Source organism: Saccopteryx bilineata, chromosome 4, assembly GCF_036850765.1.
Source record: "Saccopteryx bilineata isolate mSacBil1 chromosome 4, mSacBil1_pri_phased_curated, whole genome shotgun sequence".
Lineage (NCBI taxonomy): Eukaryota > Metazoa > Chordata > Mammalia > Chiroptera > Emballonuridae > Saccopteryx > Saccopteryx bilineata.
In genome coordinates, this window is record NC_089493.1 from 145,788,969 (window position 1) to 145,811,059 (window position 22,091).

Genomic DNA, 22,091 nt, shown 5'->3' on the forward strand with positions numbered 1-22,091 from the left:
GGTGTGGGTCTGTGTAGATTTATCTTATTTGGGGCTTTGTATTTCCTGGACTTGTATGTTCTTTTCTTTTACCAAATTAGGGACAATTTCAGTCATTTCTTCAGATAGGTTTTCAATTTCTTGCTCTCTCTCTTCTCTTTCTGATATGATACAGATGTTATACTTGATATTGTCCCAGAGGTTCCTTAAACTGTCTTCATTTTTAAAATTATTTTTTCCCTGCTTTAATTGAGTGTTTTCTGCTCACATGTCTTCCAAATCACTGATTAATTATCTGCTTCATCTAGTCTGTTTTAGATTTCTTCTAGTGTTTTCTTCATTTCGGACTGGTTCTTTTTATGGTTACATGACCTTTTTTGTGCTGTTGAAGTTATCACTAAGTTCCTTGAGTATTCTTATAACCATTGATTTGAATTCTGTATCTGATGGTTTACTTGCCTTCATTTCATTTAGTTCTTTTTCTGTAGATTTCTCCTGTTCTTTTACTTGGGAACTCCTTCTTTGTCTCCTCTGTTTGGCTGTCTCTCTATGGTTGTTTCTGTGTATTCAGTAGATATGCTCTGTCTCTCAGCCTTGATAGACTGGCCTTATGTAGTAGGTGTCCTGTAGGGCTCTGTGACTCAGCCTTCCTGGTAACCCAAGCTGGGTGCTCCAGGTGTGCCTTCTGTGTGGGCTATGTGCACTGAGCTATTTTAGTTGAACCTTGATTGCTTTTGGCACATGAATGGGAGCGATTGACCCCCAGACTATTGGCTATGAGGACTGGCTTCAACTAAAGTGGAGGAACTGCTGTGCAGAGGCCCATCTTGCAGAGTAAAACTTACTTAATTACTGGGGCTGGGTTGCCTACCAATTCTGACCCTTACATGTGTCATTCCTAGTAGTGGTTGGGTGGTACTCTGGTGTGGTCTGTATCTTGCTACCAGGTGTACTGACCCCAGGTGTGGGGTTTCCTAGAAGATGCAGGTCAAGGTTTCCACTATTTATATCCTGCCCAGGACCATTTGCCATGAACTACAGAGCAAGCTGCAGATGGCTGCTACTCGTGCTGGGCTTGGAGGTACCTAGGAGTAGCCAAGCTGTGAGCCAAGTCCACCTGTAGCTAGAGCCAGGCCTGGGGCCACTTAGCAAGGGTTTCAGGACATGCTGAGACTAGATACTGCTTGCTTGGGGTTGTGAACTTTTGAGAGATTTTAGGAAGTTCTACCACATGAACTAAGAGGTTGTTTGTATAGAAAAGCTACTGGAAGTGGTTTTTGCCAGGTAGGTGGGGCAGAGACTCAGGGAATCAGGGTGAAGTGAACACTGTTAGTCTGGCTGATGGAGATCCAGATATAGTGCCTCCTGCACATGCAGGGGGAAGTCCCAGCAAAGGAACAGTGGCCTCTACCAGCTCTTCTGTTTGGGAGAAAGCAGCCCTCCAGCGCCCATTCTAAAGCCAGACAATTCAGTTTCTCCCTGTGTGTCCCTGGAGCCTTTTGAGCCACTGGCCCAGTGTTGGAGCTCAGAATAAGTGAGTCTAAGTAAGTTTGGACCCTTAAGAGGAGATGCCTGGGACTTCAGCAGCCTTTTGTCTCGTTAAGCCTGAATCCCACTGATTTTCATAGTCAGATATTGTGGGGACTTCTTTTCCTGGAACCCTAGGCTGGGGCCCTCGTATGGAGCTGGGACCCTCACTCCTCAGGGGAAACCTTTATGGTTAAGATATTCCTCCCAGTTTTTAACTGCCACACATTGTATGGGACCAGCTTATTCCATGTCTCCCTTCCTCCTACCAGTCTAGATGTGGTTCCTTCTGTATATCCTTAGTTCCTGGATTTCTGTTTAGCTAGATTTCAGGTTGTTCTCAGTTATGGTTGTTCTTTAGTTTACTTCCATTGTGATGCGGTCACGGGTGGGTACCAGTACCACATTTACCCACTCCTCCATCTTGACCCAAAGCTGAAATTGATTTTTAAACTAAAATGTATTTAAGTTTTATACATGATGCATATAATTTTAATCCTCATGACAACTCTCTGAGGGTAGGTACTTTATGTTACATATAAGAAAAGCTAGGTGCAGAGAAGTTAAAGAGCTGTTCAAAACCATATATGCCTGGAAACAACAAGGCCTGGATATATATTCAGGTCTGTGTGTCTCCTGAAGCCCTGCTTTTATCCACTGTTTATACTGCCTTTGAACTGTATGACCTTTGGTAGGGCAGTAGTTTCACAAATTGGAGTTCATTTACCCAATGGACTAATGACAACTTACTACTATTACTTTTTTAATGAGCACTTAGTATGTGCTAGTTTGTGTACTGTTTTAGGCATATTACCTCTTATTAACCACTCAAAAAGCTGTATGATAAATGACATTGCCTTATTTTACATTTTCAAAGAAGTATGGCTCAGAGAATTTAACACCCACAAGCTCAGAGTTCATAATTAACTGCACTAAAAAATTGACCTTAAGAATTTATTATTTGTAGTAATCCCTTCAGAAAATAGAAAGAACTCTAGGTATTTATTTCATTATTGATTTAGGATTTGAATACAATAAGTCATATTATTTCAAACACAAGGTTTTTTCAATGTTAGCTGAGTTTTTTAAAAAGTGGAAACATTTGTTGAATGAATTGGATCTCTTACCCAAAAATCTATATATTTTAGTCTATTTTATTGCCTTTGTATGGAGAATGTCGTTTAAAAAGACTGACATAATTATTTTAAATGTGATCTAGAGGGAGAACCCACTGAGTATGAGCTCCAGAGGCACATGGGGTGGGGGGTCATCAAAGCAACCTTTCGTTCTGCTCCTACTGGCCACATCTCCTCTCATGTTTTACTGATTGAATGATGCTAGCAATGGTGCTCCATAGAAGAGATCCACATTTAAATTAAAGGTGAGTTGAAATGAATTTTGAACAGATTACTACAGAGTTTATCAGAGCCCTTAATATGTTCCTAAGGTTGCCAGCAGGCCTGATGGAGAGATTTTAGGAAGTTCTACCACATGAACTAAGAGGTTGTTTGTATAGAAAAGCCACTGGAAGTGGTTTTTGCCAGGTGGGTGGGGCAGAGTCTCAGGGAATCAGGGTGAGGTGAACACTGTTAGTCTGGCTGATGGAGATCCAGATATAGTGCCACCTGCACATGCAGGGGGAAGGTGTTTCCCAGTGATTTGACTGTGAATGCTTTTTTCTTTTCAAAGTCTTACAGAGATAGAGATCATGGAGAACATTTTGGGTCTTGGGAACACACCCAAGACGAGAGTTACATGTTAAGTAGATCATAATTTGCATTGTCAAAGTGCTTTTATGGCAAATTTTTTTATTTTTTACACAAAAAAGTCTAGCCAACTAATTGTACCATCCTGAAGGCAGGAATCTAGAGGGCTGACTTCTAGTCCTGGATGGTGATGGCCCTGGATCTAGTCCCAGGAATAGCCGGGAAAAGCACAGGCCTCTCAGCTGCCTCAGATTCCTCCTCTGTAAAGTAGTCCAGTTGCTCATAGAAGCCCCCAGATCTCTACCACTGGGAGCACTACTCATCTAATCATCACTAGTCTCTGGTTGGCATTCACCTCTGTAGGTCTTTATTATTTATGCTGATTCTTGGGCTTTGTAAAGTAGATTTTATATTTTCATTCATTTTAGCAGCAAACATCGCATGAAGTCCCATGTATGGGCCTGCCACTGTTTGAGGGGACAGAGATGCAGAGATGAACAAGGCCCAGTGCTTGCTGCCATGGAGCTTGCAGGAGGGATGGGGAGAGTTGAGCGGGCAGAAAACCCAGATATGCACAGCACTAGTTTCAACAGAAGTATGCCTATGTGTTGTTCTGTTCAAAGGGCCAGCCTGACACTGAAGGAGCCGAGAGACCAAAGAAAAATCAGATGAGTCCAGCTTGTCAGTTTACAGATCTGTGCATCTGTCACCTCTAGACCTCCCTCTTATGCCTCAGAGATGGGCCTCAGTGCGAGGAAAGCAGAGTGTGGGTGCTCAGGGGAAGACCAGACATCGGCAACCCTGGGGCCAGGGTGAGCTAATGAGATGGGTAACATCTAAGGCTCCTTGCCCAGAGGAAGGAGTAATGGAAACTCTGTGACTAGCTGAGACCTCTGTACACATTCCAGAATCCACTCAGGTCACAGGTTTGGGCTCATTCACTCAGAAGTTAAGCTGATGTGTTAGCTTCAATAGACTCAGCTTTAAAAGGTAGAGTCAGTCTGTCCACACATGTGCCATCACAACAGAGGACAGCATACCAGGACAGGAATGGTCTTTCCTCGGAACTTAGACTTGTGTGGATCAAGAAAGGAGCATACCTGGTCATCAGGTTATAAGATATCCAAAGAAGGGGGTTGATGTTGGAAGGACTTTCCAAGTAGAAGAAGCAACATGTGCAAAGGCTTTGGAAGCAGTAAGGAGCATGGGCTCTTAGGTAACAAGCAGATTAGTGCAGAGTGAGCAGGAAGCTGAGCTGCATGAGACGTGGAAAGGCAGGCAGCGTTCATCCAGAGAGGTGCTTATGTATAATACTGGGAGTTCATTTTGTCAGTGGAGAAGTGTCATTACATTATCATAGACAAGGGAATAAACACCTGATTAGATTAGCATTTTATAAAAATAATTTCCGTGATTGTATGGAATGCAGGCTAGAAGAAATAAAACTCCAAGAAGATGTAGAAGTCCAGCACAATAATAATGGTCAACATTTATTGAGCTCATAAATGCCAGGCACTGACATAATCTTTAACTGTTCAATTTCATATAATTCTCACTGCAATGTGGCATATCCTATTATTTATCAGGAATGCTTACTTGAGAAAAGTGAGATCTAGGGCACCAAGGTAATTTGCCTGACATCGCTCAGATGAGAAACCAAGATTTTAACACAGGCCAACTGATTGCAAATAATCTTAATTACTATGCTATGCTGCCACCAAAAGTACTTTTCATGAAGGCTGACATTTGAATGTTTGCTGTGAAAGTACGCCACCATCTACATGGATTATTTGATCTAATCTGAATGCTATATGGTTGGTGCCTTTCGAGTTCAGGGGCAGTCGCTGTAAGGAAGGGCCTGGGTTTGAGCATCAGGCAGAATTGGCATGTCTTGCGGGCAATTTCAGCATAGGAGGATGCATGCGGAATGACTCCCAGTTTTCTAACTGGCACAGTTGGGTGATATTCATGAGGACTGGGAAGAGGAGTAGGAGCAGGCTTCCACAGGGAGTTCTCAGTTTGTTTGAATATGTGAGGGAAGAGGTCCTGGTAGGACAGCGAACTGGATCTGGAGTGAGGAGTCACTGGCATACGGGTGGCGGGGGGGTGGCAGACACAGGGATAATGAACACACTAGATCAGGGTCGGGAACCTATGGCTTGCGAGCCAGATGTGGCTCTTTTGATGGCTGCATCTGGCTCATAGACAAATCTTTAATAAAAAATAATAATAACATTAAAAATATAAAACATTCTCATTTATTACAATCCATTCATGTCCTACCGCTCATGTTCATGGTTGCAGGTGGCTGGAGCCAATCACAGCTGTCCTCCGGGACAACACCAAATTTTTATTGGATAATGCATAATGTACATGGGTCCTTGTATGGTTCTCACGGAATTATATTTTAAAATATGTGCCGTTCATGGCTCTCTCAGCCAAAAAGGTTCCCGACCCCTGCACTAGATCTTCCTCTGAGTCGAGTGTGGCCCAACAGTGTAATGAAGTATACATGGCTTGTTCTGCGTCAGTGTGACCAGTGGGAGGGCTGACTGTTCTTGATCTGTTTCACAGTTGGCCTCATTTCCCTGATTTTCTCTCCCTCTGGACACTAAGACTAAGGAACCCACATCTTTTTTTTTTAATTTTTATTTTATTGAACTAATTGTCTTATGATCTCAACAATTGTACAGATTTTGCATTTTTATAAGATTGTATTGTTTAAATTAACCCTTAATATTGGAATATATTTGAGAAGTAAATGAAGCCTGCTTTATTTCATAAGTATTATCACATTTATAGATAAGCTATATAAAATAATAATTATTATTTATGAAGTATTATTTTACTAGTTATACATGATTCATATAAGCACAGAAGAAATATTTCTCATTTTTAATTCCAACAGTTCAAATTTAGAATTTTAAAATATATAATTAGAGAATTTGAAATTATGGCAAACATTCTGTAGAACTATAAACAATTAGATATCAAAGGGGACTTCATACATGTAAATTTTCTCATATAAAATATTTAATTGAATAAATGAAGTTAATAAAGAAGAAGACAGGGAAGGGCAAACTCTGAGACTAAGCTCTGATGACAGTGAATATGTTATTAGATAATCAGTTAATATAGGTTTCTCTTCTATTCAAAACATGTTTTTCTACTTCCTTTTTTAAATTTAGACAGTTAATTTTAATGGGGTAACACTGATCAATTAGAGTATATAGATTCAGAGAAAACATCTCCAGATCATTTTGCCATTGGATTATGTTGTATACCCATCATCCAAAGTCAAATTGTCCTCCATCACCTTTTATTTGGTTTTCTTTATGCCCCTTCCCTCCCTCTCATACCCACTACACTCTTATCCATGTCCATGAGTCTCAATTTTATGTCCCACCTGTGTATTGAATCATACAGTTCTTAGTTTTTCTGATTTACTAATTTCGCTCAGTATAATGTTATCAAGGTCCATCCATGTTATTGTAAATCATCCTATGTCATCATTTCTTATGGCTGAGTAGTATTCCATAGTGTATATGTACCACATCTTCTTTATCCAATCCTCTAATGAAGGGCTTTTTGGTTGTTTCCATGTCTTGGCCACTGTGAAAAATACTGCCATGAACATGGGGCTGCATGTGTCTTTATGTATCAGTGTTTTTGAGTTTTGGGGGTATATCCCCAGTAGAGGGATTGCTAGGTCATATGGTAGTTCTATTTTTAATTTTTTGAGGAAGCATCATACTTTCTTCCATAATTGTTGTACTATTCATTCTCACCAACAGTGAATGAAGGTTCCTTTTTCTCCACAGCCTCTTCAACACTTGTTATTACCTGTCTTGTTGATAATAGCTAATCTAACAGGTGTAAGATGCTATCTCATTATAGTTTTGATTTGCATTTCTCTAATAGTTAGTGAAGATGAACATCTTTTCATATATCTGTTTGCCATTTGTATTTCTTCTTGGGAGAAGTGTCTGTTCATGTCCTCTTCCCATTTTTTTATTGGCTTGTTTGCTTGTTCGTTGAGTTTTGTGAGTTCTTTGTATATTTTGGATATTAGGCCCTTATCTGAGCTGTTGTTTGAAAATATCATCTCCCATTTAGTTGGCTGTTTGTTTTGCTGTGCAGAAGCTTCTTAGTCTGATGTAGTCTCATTCATTTATCCTTGCCTTTACTTCCCTTGCCTTTGGAGTCAAGTTCATAAAATGTTCTTTATGTCCAAGGTCCATGAATTTAGTACCTATGTTTTCTTCTATGTAATTTATTCTTTTATATCTTATAGTTAGGTCTTTGATCCATTTTGAATTAATTTTAGTACAAAGGGATAAACTGTAGTCGAGTTTCATTCTTTTGCACGTGGCTCTCCAGCTTTCCCAGCATCATTTATTGAAGAGGCTTTCTTTTCTCCACTGTGTTTTTGGCTCCTTTATCAAAGATGATTTGACCATATATATGTGGTTTTATTTCTAGGCTCTCTATTCTGTTCTGTTCATCTGAGTGTCTATTTCTCTGCCAATATCATGCTGTTTGATTATCGTGGCTCTATAATATAATTTGAAGTCAGGTATTGTAATGCCCCCAGCTTTGTTCTTTTTCTTAGGATTATTTTGGCTATTCGGGTTTTTTTATAGTTCCATATAAACCTGATGATTTTTTTGTTCTATTTCTTTAAAAAATGATGTTGGAATTTTAATGGAAATTGCATTAAATTTGTATATCACTTAGAGTAATATGGTCATTTTATCTATGTTTATTCTTCCTAAGAACAAGGAATATTTTTCCATTTCATTGTATCTTTTTCAATTTCCCTTAACAATGTTTTTTAGTTTTCATTGTATAGGTCCTTTACATTCTTTGTTATGTTTATTCCTAGGTATTTTATTTTTTTGTTGCAACTGTGGAAGGGATTATTTTTTTGAGTTAATTTTCTGAAGTTTCATTGTTGGCATATAAGAAGGCAATAGACTTCTGTATATTAATTTTGTATCCTGCAAACTTACTGTATTGATTTATTGTTTCTAATAGTCTTTTTGTGGAGACTTTGGTGTTTTCTATGATTTGCAGATCAAATCATCTGCAAAAAGTGAAGATGATTTTTACTTCTTCTTTCCTAATATGAATTCCTTTTATTTCTTTCTCTTGTCTGATTGCTCTGGCTAGAACTTTCCAGCTCTATGTTGAATAAGAGTGGAAAGTGTGTCTTGTTTCTGATTTTAGAGGAAGAGTTTTCAGTTTTTGCCATTTAATATGATGTTAGCTGATGGTTTGTCATAAATGGCCTTTATTATGTTGAGATATTTTCCTTTTATACCCATTTTATTGAGTGTGTTAAACATAAAATGATGTATTTTATTGAATGCTTTTTCTGCATTCTATCTGTATTGATAGAATCATGTGATTTTTGCTCATGTTTTTTTGATATGGTGTATTACGTTAATTGTTTTACATATGTTGAACCATCCTTGTGATTCTGGGATGAATATGATGAATTATATTTTTTAATGTGTTGTATTTGATTTGCTAGTATTTTGTTTAGGATTTTAGCATCTGTATTCATTAGAGATATTGGTCTGTGGTTTTCTTTTTCTGTGTTGTCCTTGCCAGGTTTCAGGTTATATTGGCCTCATAGAATGTGTTTGGAAGTATTGCTTCTTCTCCAGTTTTTTTTTTTTTTTACTTTTTTTTTTTTTTAATTTTCTGAAGCTGGAAATGGGGAGGCAGTCAGACAGACTCCCACATGCGCCCGACCGGGTTCCACCCAGCACGCCCACCAAGGGGGCGATGCTCTGCCCATCCGGGGAGTCGCTCTGTCGCAACCAGAGCCACTCTAGCACCTGGGGCAGAGGCCAAGGAGCCATCCCCAGCGCCTGGGCCATCTTTTTGCTCCAAAGGAGCCTCGGCTGCGGGAGGGGAAGAGAGAGACAGAGAGGAAGGAGAGGGGGAGGAGGGAGAAGCAGATGGGTGCTTCTCCTGTGTGCCCTGGCCGGGAATCGAACCCGGGACTCCTGCACGCCAGGCCGATGCTCTACCACTGAGCCAATCGGCCAGGGCCTCTTCTCCAGTTTTTTAGAAGACTTTGAGTAGAATAGGAGCCAATCTTCTTTGAATGCTTGATAGAATTCACTAGTATAGCCATCTGGCCCTGGACTTTTATTTTGGGGGAGATTTTTGATAGTTTGTTTCTATTTCCTCCTTGCTTATGGGTCTGTTTAGACTTTCTACCTCTTCATGACTCAGTCTAGGAAGATTGTATTGTTCTAGGAATTTATCCATTTCATCTAGATCAGAGGTCGGGAACCTTTTTGGCTGACAGAGCCATGAACGCTACGTATTTTAAAATGTAATTCCGTGAGAGCCATACAACGACCCGTGTACATTATGCATTATCCAATAAAAATTTGGTGTTGTCCAGGAGGACAGCTGTGATTCGCTCCAGCCACCTGCGACCATGAACATGAGTGGTAGGAAATGAATGGATTGTAATACATGAGAATGTTTTATATTTTTAACATTTTTTTAAGTGAAGATTTGTCTGCGAGCCAGATGCAGTCATCAAAAGAACCACATCTGGCTCACGAGCCATAAGTTCCCGACCCCGATCTAGATTGTTAAATTTGGTGGCATATAATTTTTCATAGTATTCTACGATAATTCTTTGTATGTCTATTATATCTGTGGTGATTTCTCCTCTTTCATATTGGATTTTGTTAATATGAGTTTTTTCTCTCTTTTCCTTAGTGAGTCTTGCCAAGTGTTTGTCAATTTTGTTGTTCTTTTCAAAGAATCAGCTCCTTGTTTTATTGATTTTTTCTATAGTTTTTCTGTTCTCTATTCATTTATTTCTGCTCTGATTTTTATTATTTCCTTTCTTCTGCTGGGTTGGGTTGCCTTTATTCTTCTTTTTCTAGTTACTTAAGATGTGATGTTAAGTTGTTTACTTGGGCTCTCTCTTGTTTGTCTGTATAAGCCTGTGGTGATATCAACTTCCTTCTTATCACTGCTTTTGCTGCATCCCTGAGATTCTGATATGTCGTATTGTCATTTTTGTTTGTCTGTATGTATCATTTGATCTCTGCTTTTATTGCTTCTATGACACACTCATTTTTTAGAAGTATGTTGTTTAATTTCCACATTTTTGTGGGTATGTTTACTTCTCTAAGCAGTTGAATTCTAGTTTCATAGCTTTGTGGTCAGAGAATATGGCTGGTATAATTTTAATCTTTCTGAATTTGTTGATGGTAGTTTTGTGGCCCAACACATGGTCTATTCTTGAGAATGTCCATGTACACTGGAGAAAAATGTGTACTCTGGCATTTTGGGATGAAATGTCCTGTAAATGTCTATCATATCCAATTGTTCTAGTGTTTCATTTAAGGCCAATATTTCTTTATTGATTTTCTGTTTGGATGAGCGATCTAGTGCCGTCAGCAGTATATTGATGTCTCCAAGTATGATTGTATTTTTATCGGTTTTTATTTAGATCAGTTAGTAGATGCCTTATATACTTTGGTATCCTTTGGTTTGTTGCATATATATTAAGAAGTTTTATGTCTTCTTGAATCAATGTCCCCTTTATCATTATGAAATGACCATTTTTGTCTCTAATTACCTTTGCTGTCTTGTAGTCAGCATTGTTAGATATGAGTATGGCTATACCTGATTTTCTTTGGATATTATTTGTTTGGAGAATCGTTTTTCAGCCTTTCACTTTGAATTTGTTCTTATCCTTCTAGCTTAGATGTGTTTCTTGAAGGGAGCATTCAGTTGGATTTTCTTTTTTGATCCACTCTGCTACTCTGTGCCTTTTTATTGGTAAGTTCAGTCCATTTACATTTAGTGTAATTATTGACACTTGAGGGTTTCCTGTTACCATTTATATATTGCTTTCTGAGAGCTCCGTATCTTGTTTGGTTATTGTCTGTTGTTTTTATTTCATTTGTTTTTGTTTGTTTTCCATACTTCTTTCCTCTGTTTCTTCTTTTTTTAAGCTGTTTTTTTTTCTTTTTTTTTTACAGAGACAGAGAGTCAGAGAGAGGATAGATGGGGACAGACAGAATGGATAGAGATGAGAAGCATCAATCATTAGTTTTCCATTGCGACACCTTAGATGTTCATTGATTGCTTTCTCATATGTGCCTTGACCATGGGGCTACAGCAGACCAAGTAACCCCTTGCTTGAGCCAGTGACCTTGGGTCCAAGCTGGTGAGCTTTTGCTCAAACTAGATGAGACTGCACTCAATCTGGTGACCTCAGGGTCTCGAACTTGGGTCCTCCGCATCCCAGTCCTATACTCTATCCACTGCGCCACCGCCTGGTCAGGCAAGCCATGTGTTTTTGTAGTGTTTTTTTCAGGGGTGGTTACCATTAGGTAATAAAAAGGATATATACCATATTTATTGTAGTATGTATCTCAGGGGTCCCCAAACTACGGCCCGCGGGCCGCATGCAGCCACTGAGGCCATTTATCCGGCCCCCATTGCACTTCCGGAAGGGGTACCTCTTTCATTGGTGGTCAGTGAGAGGAGCATAGTTTCCATTGAAATACTGGTCAGTTTGTTGATTTAAATTTACTTGTTCTTTATTTTAAATATTGTATTTGTTCCCGTTTTGTTTTTTTACTTTAAAATAAGATATGTGCAGTGTGCATAGGGATTTGTTCATAGTTTTTTATTATAGTCCGGCCCTCCAACGGTCTGAGGGACAGTAAACTGGCCCCCTGGAGAAAAAGTTTGGGGACCCCTGATGTATCTCATGAATACTTCTGCACTCTATCCTCCTTTGCTACTGTTAATCTTTGTCCTCTCCCCTGTTTTGTTTTTGTTGTCACAGATTAATCTTGTTTTTATTGTGATCTTGTTGGAATTTTACTTGTGATTTTGTTTTGTTTTGTTCTGTGTATCTATCTGGTTGGGTAACAACCTTTAGTATTTCCTGAAGTAGGGGTTTTCTGGTAATAAATTCCCTCATCTTTTCTATATCTGTGAGTGTTTTTATTTTTCCTTTGTATTTGAAGGATAGCTTTTATGGATATAGTATTCTTGCCTGGAAGTTTCTCTGTTTCAGTACTTTAAATATTGGGGTCCACTCTCTTCTGGCTTGTAGAGTTTGTGCTGAGAAATCTGATGATAGTCTAAATGGTCTTCCTTTATATGTTGTATTCTTCTTTTCCCTGACTGCCTTGAGGAATTTTTCTTTGTCATTGGTTTGTGATAATTTTATTATGATGTGTCTTGGAGTAGGTCTGTTTAGGTTAAGGTAACTCAGTGTTCTGTTTGCTTCTTGAATTCGAGGCTCTAATTCCTTCCACAGGCTTGGAAAGTTCTCATTGATTATTTGTTGCAATATATTGTCTATTCCATTTTCTCTCTCTTCTCCTTCTGATATACCCATTATTCTTATGTTGCTCTTTCTGATGGAGTCAGTCAATTTCTGTAGCGCTTTCTCATTATTTTTAAATTTGTGAGTCTCTCCTATTTTCTCTGTAGTATCTTTAGTTGTCTGTCTTCTATGTCACTAATTCTCTCTTCTCTCTGGCCTGTTCTATAAGCTAAGCTTGTCACCTCATTTTTCATTTTATGTATTGAGTTTTTCATCTCTGTTTGGTTCCTTTTTATAGTTTCAATTTCCTTGGTGAAGTATTCCTTTTATTCATTAAGTTGTTTTTTGAGCTCTCTAAATTTCCTTTTCTTGCTTTCTTGTATTTCACTGAGTATTTTTAGAACTTCAATTTTTAATTTTCTGTCATTTAACTCCAAGGTTTATAAGCAATTGATATTTTTTCCTAGAAATTTTTCATCATCTATCTGAGCTACATCTCTGTTTTTTGTATCAATGATATTTGATGTCTTTTTCTTTAATGGCATTTGAGAGTGGGATTGTTAATAACACTAATAAGATATAATTTAAAAATAAAATAAAAATTGAAAAGATACAGTGAAAAAATGAAAATTCTATAGTGGTAAGTGGAACAAACTACAGAGAACAAAGATCAGGGACTGAGGAAAGATAACAAAAGAGATGAAAAATGAAGTAAAGAACACATAAAATGCCACAAAGAAAAATATGAATTTAAGATTTTATATACATAATTTGTTGATAAATGACGACTGAATGAAGAAAAAGAAAAAAAAAGAGAAAATAAAAAAATCAAGGTTTTTAAAATGAAACCCTCATAAAAAACAAGAATGAAAAATGTAACAACTATGGATAACGAAGTTCAAAAGGAGAAGAAAGAATAAAGAGGAAAGAAGATAACCAAAATGGAAAAAAAAATTTTTTTTAATAGAAAAAAGTTATAAAAATGTAATTTTTCCCTGGTTTTGAGAGGTAGTTTCTTCCTTTTTTTTAGCAGGTGGTGCTGTACTACAGATTTTGCCCCGTGGGACTCTTGGGCAGAGGTTTGCTGTTGTGTCTCTGTGTCGGTGACATAGGATGGCCCTCAGTCCTGTTGGTAGGCAGAGCTTGTTAGGGCTTGGAGGCTCTGACAATGGAAGACTCAGTTTTCCCAGTACCTCTCCCCACATCTCTCCCTCCTGAGCTAGCAGCCTGGGAACTTAGCTGTGAGGTTCGCCCTAGCCACTGCTTGCCGAGCAAGAGGATCTAAGCACAGCCAGGTCCTTCCTCCAGTACCACTCAAAGCACAGTTCTGGGTAAGGCTGTGCCAACCAGAGCTGCCAGTGAGAGTAGGCTTGTCTGGGAGCTGATTTCAGATATAGCACCTTTCTAAGGTCCACCTGACAGGTCTAGCACATCTCAGCATGTTGCTGGGAGCCGATTGCAGATCAAGTTTCTACGGGCCCCCAGGCATGTCTAGTACACCTCAGTGCTCCACGGGTCTAATATCCACAGGGTTCTCCTTTGTGCACTGTTTGGTAGCCCGCATCAAGCCACTTGTGCACCCAGCCCCACAACTTCAGCAGTGCACACAGAGTTCTGTATCCACCCACTTAGGTGCATGGAGCCTGTGATCTCAGTCAGAGCTGGGAATACAAGCCCACACAGGGCCCTGCCCAGACAGTTCCAGGCCCAGGGATCCCAGTCTTTGCTCATGTCCCATGCTGATGGTCGTGGAGCTGGGAGCACACTGGCAACAGCCCACGCAGATGTTGTCATTGATAATCTCGGGCTAAGCCCTCCAGCCTGCATGCATGCGCGCCCACGCCAGTGGTGCCTGGTGGAGCCACTTGCACACTGCCCATGATGCAGAGCTGGGAGCGCACAAAGCTGCTGGCACCAGTGCTGGCTCTGGCTCCCATGGGCACCCGGTAACCTTTGTCGGAGCCTGCCACCCGTGCTCGTCCCACATCTGCAATCTCAAGCTGAGCTAGTGTGTTCTTTCTTCTGCTTGATCATCCACCCCAGCCCTGCTCCTTCCCTCTGCCTCAGACCCTCTGCTTTGCTCGATTCCAGATAAAAGCGCCCCCTCCTCAGATCAGTGAGGAAAGCAGAATACCCCGTTCTCCATCTTATTTCCTTCAGAGTGGATTATATATTCAGCCACCTTTTCACCCAATCATACCTTTGTCTGGTGTGTGTATATTTCAAGTACTCCTGAGATTTTTTTCTCTGTCTTTAGTTGTTGAATTTGTGGAAATTTTAAGGGGAGATATTAGGAGTACCCCTCATAGCGCCATTTCTCTGATGTCATTACCCACATCTTCTTAAACCTCTCTCTTCTAAACAATGGGTAAAACTTGCAATATTTTAGATATTGTTTTAGTGGTTTATAGTTGCTCCTGGTTATTGTAAGGATGCATTTTAACTGGTGTTATTTTTAACTAAAACATATACTCTTAGGCTGCTTAAGCAAAGAGGACTCATGTAACAGTGTAATCTGTGCAAACAATCTTAGATGATGAAAACAAATCACAAATTTGGTTGCAAATATAAGTAGAAGTTGTTATAATAAATGCCTTGGAGAAAGTCCAAAAGTTTGAAGAGAGGGAAGTGGTTCCTATCTAGTCGTAATAACTCTTCTATGGAAATCACTAATGTATTAAGAAAATGTTGGCTGTTAGGTATTATTAAATGCCATTTGACATCTATTCTGCTTTAATGTTGCCATATTGTGTTGAAGGAAACTTGTGTTTTAGCCATTTCCCTCTTATGCTCTGTCTGCAGAGTAAATTCTAAATCCCTGAAACCTCTCTGCCAGTCTTTATTCTTCTTACGAGTGAGGCCTGTGTCTTGTTCACTTGTGTACCCATCCAAGTACTTAATTTGGAATGTTCTAGAAACAATTTTTATGTCAAAATGGATTTTTTCCAAATTACCCATCACTACTTAGCCACACAGCAAATTAGTAATTATTTTTGGCTGCTAATACACATATTTGCTGCAACATTTTGCTTTCAATCTCAATGAGTAAGATTTTATGTAATTTTAAGCTTACATTCATGTTTTTTTTTTCACCATGAAGGTTATTTGTTCTGTAATGCCATTTTTTTTCTTCCTCTTATGGCATTAAGAGCCTATCTAAACAGCCGTTTAAACAGAAACCTTCAGAAGCTTTGAAGCATCAGAATATGCAAGGGGGTCATCCAGTGACTAACTCTTGTTGTGAATTACAAGGCACATTGTTAGTACAGCCTTTTTTTGTATACTGTGGGGAGGGGTGAATGCAGACAAGAGACCATGATGCCTCCTCACAGTGGCCATTTGTATAAGAAAAAGCATCCTCACTTGCTTGAATTCAAAGTGCGAGGGGACAGATGCAGGTTTTTGTGTGATGTTTTGGCTTTCTGTGTACCTACAAGACTCTCATTTCATCAGTTCCCAGTGACTGTGTCATCACTGTTTTCTCCCTTCTAGCCAGCTGAGGCTTTATCTTGTGGTTTACATGTTTCAGCCTGCTGCCAAGGGCTCCTGCAACATGTTCAGTGCTGCGCTTCATGGGAGAGGGGACAGGCATCCAGACATCACATGGCTGTGGACCACATTCCAACCAATAATGTTCGAGCTAATATGTATATCCTAGGAGGGGAGGCTCGTGGGGATGTTCTCTGCCTGGAGGGTGAAAGAGTACTATGAAATACCAAATTACATGTTGACTTTTATATACTCTCAAGGATACACTCTCTTATTTCAGACACCTTTTGCTTTGGTTTGGTTTTTCTCTCACAGCTGAACCCAGAACGGACTCTCTTATAACCAACAAGCACCTTGTTGAGTCTAGAGTGTTGCAGCTTTCAGTTTAACAAACACTTTCTACCTTTGATTCACTGCCATTAACTTTATGAGATGTGTTTTATTTCTGATGATGCACTTGACTGTTCTCTCCTCCCCCTTTATCCAGTTCCTTGTCATAGCCCCTCCTGACAAAGGCCGAGAAACCCCCTCAGCCAGGTGTCAGCTTCCAGCCAGGGCTCCAGAAGCTCCCTTGTGGTCGTTGTGAAGAGTGCACCTATGTCCTTCTGCCTCAGCTGCCTCCATGGCAGTCCACATGTCACCTCCGTGTTTGGGGCAGGGAGACTTGGTGATACTTTATCCCCATGCCACTCTCAAAACTTTATATCATTCCTATTAATAACCACATTCTTATAACATACCACTGTATTTCTACTGAAAATTCTGACCCATAGCCTTAAGAATGCTAAGCTTTCTGAGAGTTCTAATTTAAAACTATATGTATAGATTTTAATAAAATCAGAAAAAGGAAAACATTTTTTTAATTGAGGCCACTTAAACTCCCTTTTAACTACTATGTCCCAAAATCCAGTTGATTTTGTTTCTACCTGCTTTAAAAAATGCTTTATTTCTTATATTTAAAATCATTTAGGATCAATTTGTTTTTAGAACTCTATAGTTTTATGGAACAGATATCCTGCACATTTATGGTCCCATGCCATTTAGCAAGTGACAACATATATAATAGGACACATATTAGTGTTGTTTTTAGAATGGGACACCTCAGCCTGACCTGTGGTGGCGCAGTGGATAAAGCATTGACCTGGAAGGCTGAGGTTGCTGGTTTGAAACCCTGGGCTTGCCTGGTCAAGGCACATATAGAGAAATGTGACCCTTCTTTCTCTCTCTTCCTCTTCCTCTCTCTCCTTCTCCTCTCTTAAAATGAATTTTTTTTAAAAAAGGGAAATAGAATAGGACACCTTATTGATTGTGTCAAAACCTGATAGCTATCATTATCATGTAAATAGTGGACCCAGATAGGTCTTAGAGATCCTCAAGCAAAGATGTGATTACAGATGCAATTAGCCATTGTGTCTTCACATTTTTGCTTAAATGATTAATGCAGAATTTTTTCTTACTTGGAAGAATAGGGGAAAGAGAGACTCCTCATTCATTTCTGTCTAACATTGCTGTTTTTCTCTAATGCTAGGCATGCAAGAAGCCTCAATGAAGCTCACCGAGTCGCTGCACGAAGTCTATGAGCCTGATTGGTATGGGCGGGAAGATGTGAAGATGGTTGGCGAGGTAAGAGCCGGGAGGGCAGCGCACAGGAGGTTGGGGGCTTCTGCGAGGCTCCTGCCGAGTTCTTCTCATTCAGCCTATTCCCTTACTCCCTCTTACCACTTCTTGGCCTTAATCTGAGGGGACAACATGTACACAGAAGGCACTATACAAATTCTGCCACCTAGATCACCCCAAATTCAGTTATTAAAGAACTGATTATAAAACCATTTGGGTAGGACGCTGTGGGTTAAAGATTATTTTTCCTTAAAACAAGAATAACATTTTTCTGTTTTTTACTATGTGTCTTAATGGTCCATTTCAGCAGGAGAATGGACGCATGCAGAGTTGTGTATTATGTACTGACTTCACCTCTGCACCACTCTCTGCCCCGCCCTCCTTGAAAGCAGGGATCGGAGTATCTATTCCACTCAAACAACAGTTCCTTCACTGGTCTGCAGAGCCTGAGGACCGGTGCAGGTGGCCTGCTAATAGGACTTTATATCTGGGAGGCTTTGTTCCTAGTCTTAACACCCGAAACCCAACTTCCAGTCAAGGGCCATCGAGAAGGGAGCACGTGGATCTTGCTCCTTTGAGGAAGGTAGTGCGGTTCAGGTCTGTGATGTGTGAGCTTGGACAGGTTCTTTAACTTTTCTGGGCTTAATTTCCACATGTGCAAAATGAGAAGAATAATTGTGCCTAGTAATAACACATTTCAAGTTTCTGTATTCAGGTCACCTCCATGCTGCTCAGTGTGTGTGTGTTACTGATACTAGAAAGTCACCGGAATGCGTTCATAGGAAGACGGGTGAACAGTGCACGCCGGCTGCTCCATGGGAATTCTGACAACCCTGCTTTGATCTGTATAATCTCATTACCACCGAGGAACTAACAGAGATTTCTTTATGAGGAAAGCTCTTGTTGACTCGATTACCTCTCTTGAAAATATTCAGGATCTGAATTTGCCAAAACCAGCCCACACAACTTTTCACATTTCTTCAATAATGAAAACACTGGGTTTTAACATAATGTTAAATGCTTAACTCATTTTTTGAATTTCTGATTATGTGGTAAAATTAACAATTTGTCATGAAATGAAGAATTAATAAGGAAATAATAGACACCTGTGCTATTTATTGTAGTAGACACTGCTGCATTGTATGTACGGCAGGTACCACTACTGACATGCATTTCTAAGGATGAATTTAGGAATTCCCGAGGAGACAGCTGCTGTCCACCTTGGTCCTTGTGGCTGTCAGGGTTGTCAGAACCTTCAGCTGCTGATTCACATAGGGGTTCTTCTATTGCTGACAGAACTGAACGTTTCATTTCAGAGGGTCTACTCACATCAGAAGAGGAAACTTTTTGTATGGAAGATTAAAATTTTTTTCATGTGCATAAAATTTTTATTTGAGATCTGTAACAAATAGGATTCATTTGGAAAGACAACAGCCCCCACCCCCGCTTTAAAAAGGTAATTTTTAAACAAGGTAGAATCTTATCTGTCTTCTATAAAGGAATTTGATTTGGAGGCGGGGAGCCCACGATGGTGTGGTGGGCCCACAGGCACATCAGGGCCCATCCCTTGACGCCCTGCTGCCCCTGCCAGGTTCAAGGTGACTCTGAACACGGACTGTCAGCTCTCACTTCTGCATTCTAGTTAGCAAGAAGCAAAATGTGTGAAAAATTAGCCTCCTTTTTGGGGCTCTTCTGAAAGTACATCCCATTAGCTAGAACTTTGTCTTGGCTACACTTAGCTGCAAGGACGCTAGGAAATAGAGTCTACCCTAGGCAGCCCCATGGCATGTAAAACTGGACGTCCTATTACTAAGTGAAAGGAAGGTTGTACTGGGGACCAACCAGCCGACTGTCATTGACCCCAAATGTAATAAAGGGAAGAATGTAGAGGTGGTATTTTTGCCATCTGCTGTGTGCCTAGGAGTCAGTGAAACACTTTATATTGTCATCTCACTTCATTGGGGAAATCGGAATTCAGGGAGGTTTAGTTTTCCAGTCACACAGCTGGGTGACTTCTGAACCCTGCTCTAGTGGGACAAACACACCAGAACCTCAAATTCAAGCAGAAAGAGCTGGGTTTAAACCAGAGTCTGTCATTTATCAATTGTGTGACTTTGGCCAAGTTACATAACATGTCTGGGCTTCAATATTCTCTTCTGTGTAGTGGCAACATAAAGACTTTCCTCATAAAGCTATTGTGAAAATTAGATAATGATATGTGTCTGCATGCATACATATTTAACCCAGTGATTTTTCAACTGGTGTGTCATAAGAGACACTGGTTTGCCACAAGAATTTTAAAAGAATGCAGTACCTGATTATTCAGTCAGGGAGTACTGACCTCTTTTGCCTTAGATTATAAAAGAAAAAACGACAGTAGACAACACAACAATAGCCGTTGTGGTGTGAATGAATCAAAATTATACCTAAGTTTTTTGTCAGATCAGCAAAAAATATATTTTGGGTGTTTTGCAGAATTTTAGTAATTTAAGTGCACCATGAGATGAAAAAGGATTAAGTCACTGATTTAACCCACTGTCTAGGCATAGTGATGGTAGTAGTCAGTGGTAGTCAACCTGGTCCCTACTGCCCGCTAGGGGGCGCTCCAGCTTTCAGGGTGGGCGGTAGCAGAGCAACCAAAGTATAAATAAAAAGATAGGTTTAACTATAGTAAGTTGTTTTATAAAGATTTATTCTGCCAAACTTAGCGAAAATCCAACATAAAGTACTTGGTAAGTAATTATTATTATATTCTTTAACTTGCTATAACTCTGCTTTATAAATTTTATAAAGTTACTTCCCTACTTTATAAATCACCATTACTGTGGAACCAGTGGGCGGTTAGAAAATTTTACTACTAACAGAGATACAAAAGTGGACGGTAGGTATAAAAAGGTTGACTACCCCTGGTAGTAGTAGTAGTAATAATAATAACTGATGTTCCTTGAGTGTTTATCATAATTGATACTCTATAAATGGAAGGTCCTTTCCTATTATGACTCAATTTTCTGCTCTCTCTGTGGAAGCTTCAGCAATGGTTTGTTTTTTTGAAGTGGCTTCTAATTTCCTGGATAGCCTTAGAAGCAATCCATGTGTAATTCTCCACAGTCTCTTAGCCCCAAAAGTCATCTGTGGGGATCTACACTCTTTAATAATTTAGAAACATATATACATTTTTACATGAGCTAAATTTTTAAATAGCCTAAATTGTAATTTAGAACTGGTAGCCAAACTGCCTAGAAATTTTATTGTGTTATTATTATTATTTTTTCTTTTTTTGTTAAGTGAGAGGATGGGAGAGAGAATGATAGACTCCCATTTGCGTTCAGACTGGGATCCACCTACAAGCTCCTATAAAATGATGCCATTGCTCGGGCAACTGAGCTATTTTTAGCACTTGAGGCAGGAGCTCCACCAGAGCCATTCTCAGTGCCTGGAGCCAACTCACTGGAACCAATTGAGCCATGGATGCAGGAATGAAAAAGAGAGAAAGAGAGAGAGAAGGGGGAGTGGGAGGGGTGGAGAAGTAGATGGTTACTTCTCCTGTGTGCCCTGACTGGGAATTGAACCTGGGACATCCACATGCCAGGCTGATGCTTTACCACTGAGCCAACCAGCCAGGGCCTTATTGTAATTTTAAATAACCCACATTCTTTCTAGCATCTGTTGTCCATGGACATATTACTTACCTAATATTTTAGTTTCAGATTTTTCACAAGTTTTGTTAAAGGTATTCAATTAAACTAATTCAGCAGTTCTATTGTTATTTTCCTTTTTCTTTCAGAAATGTGATGTGCTATGGGAAGACTTCCATCAGAAACTAGTGGATGGGTCCTTGCTGACGTTGGATACGTATCTGGGCCAATTTCCTGACATAAAGGTATTTTACTTGTATCTATAAAGGGAAGGAGTGAATGGTCCCATGTATATACTGAACCGTGGGCAAGAGAATCAAAAGTCAAAGACAGTGGTAACTTTTCATTAATTTTGTGTGGGATTTTTATTTTCTTTCTATTAGTTGAAATGAAATGTAGTTACAGAAGTCACATTTTCCCCTTTTAACTGTCTCAGCTTTGATTTCTCTGCAAAAATCTTTTTAATCTTGATATAACACCAGAAAGAGATTCCCCCCAAATTTAAACCTTTTTTAATTTAGAAATTTTTATTATATAGCATTTGACAAGAATTTCCATTAGATTAAATAATGGTCACAAGGAAAGGAGAAATTTCATTGTAAATGTAAGAGGAAAGTCTGACTTTTCTTTGTGTACTGTTTATTTTACATGTGCTCATAGCCCACCTGCATATTTTTCTCTCCCTGAAATTTTCAGCTTCACATTAAAATGCAGTTGCTCCTCAAGTAGCATGAGGGTTAGGGGTACCAACCCCTGCACAGTTGAAAATTCACATATAACTTTTGGTGCCCCAAACATTTAACTACA

The 22,091-nt window shown here is 39.5% G+C and overlaps 1 protein-coding gene across 6 annotated transcripts in view; it reads left to right on the plus strand.

The window, feature by feature from the left end:
• Positions 1 to 22,091, plus strand: part of AMPH (amphiphysin) — a 328,049-nt gene that overhangs the window by 198,324 nt on the left and 107,634 nt on the right. For all 6 annotated transcript variants that reach the window (XM_066272141.1, XM_066272140.1, XM_066272144.1 and 3 more), the window contains exons 4-5: positions 17,561 to 17,655; positions 21,434 to 21,529. In XM_066272141.1, the coding sequence (XP_066128238.1) occupies positions 17,561 to 17,655; positions 21,434 to 21,529 (191 nt within the window). The remainder of the gene's footprint in view (positions 1 to 17,560; positions 17,656 to 21,433; positions 21,530 to 22,091) is intronic.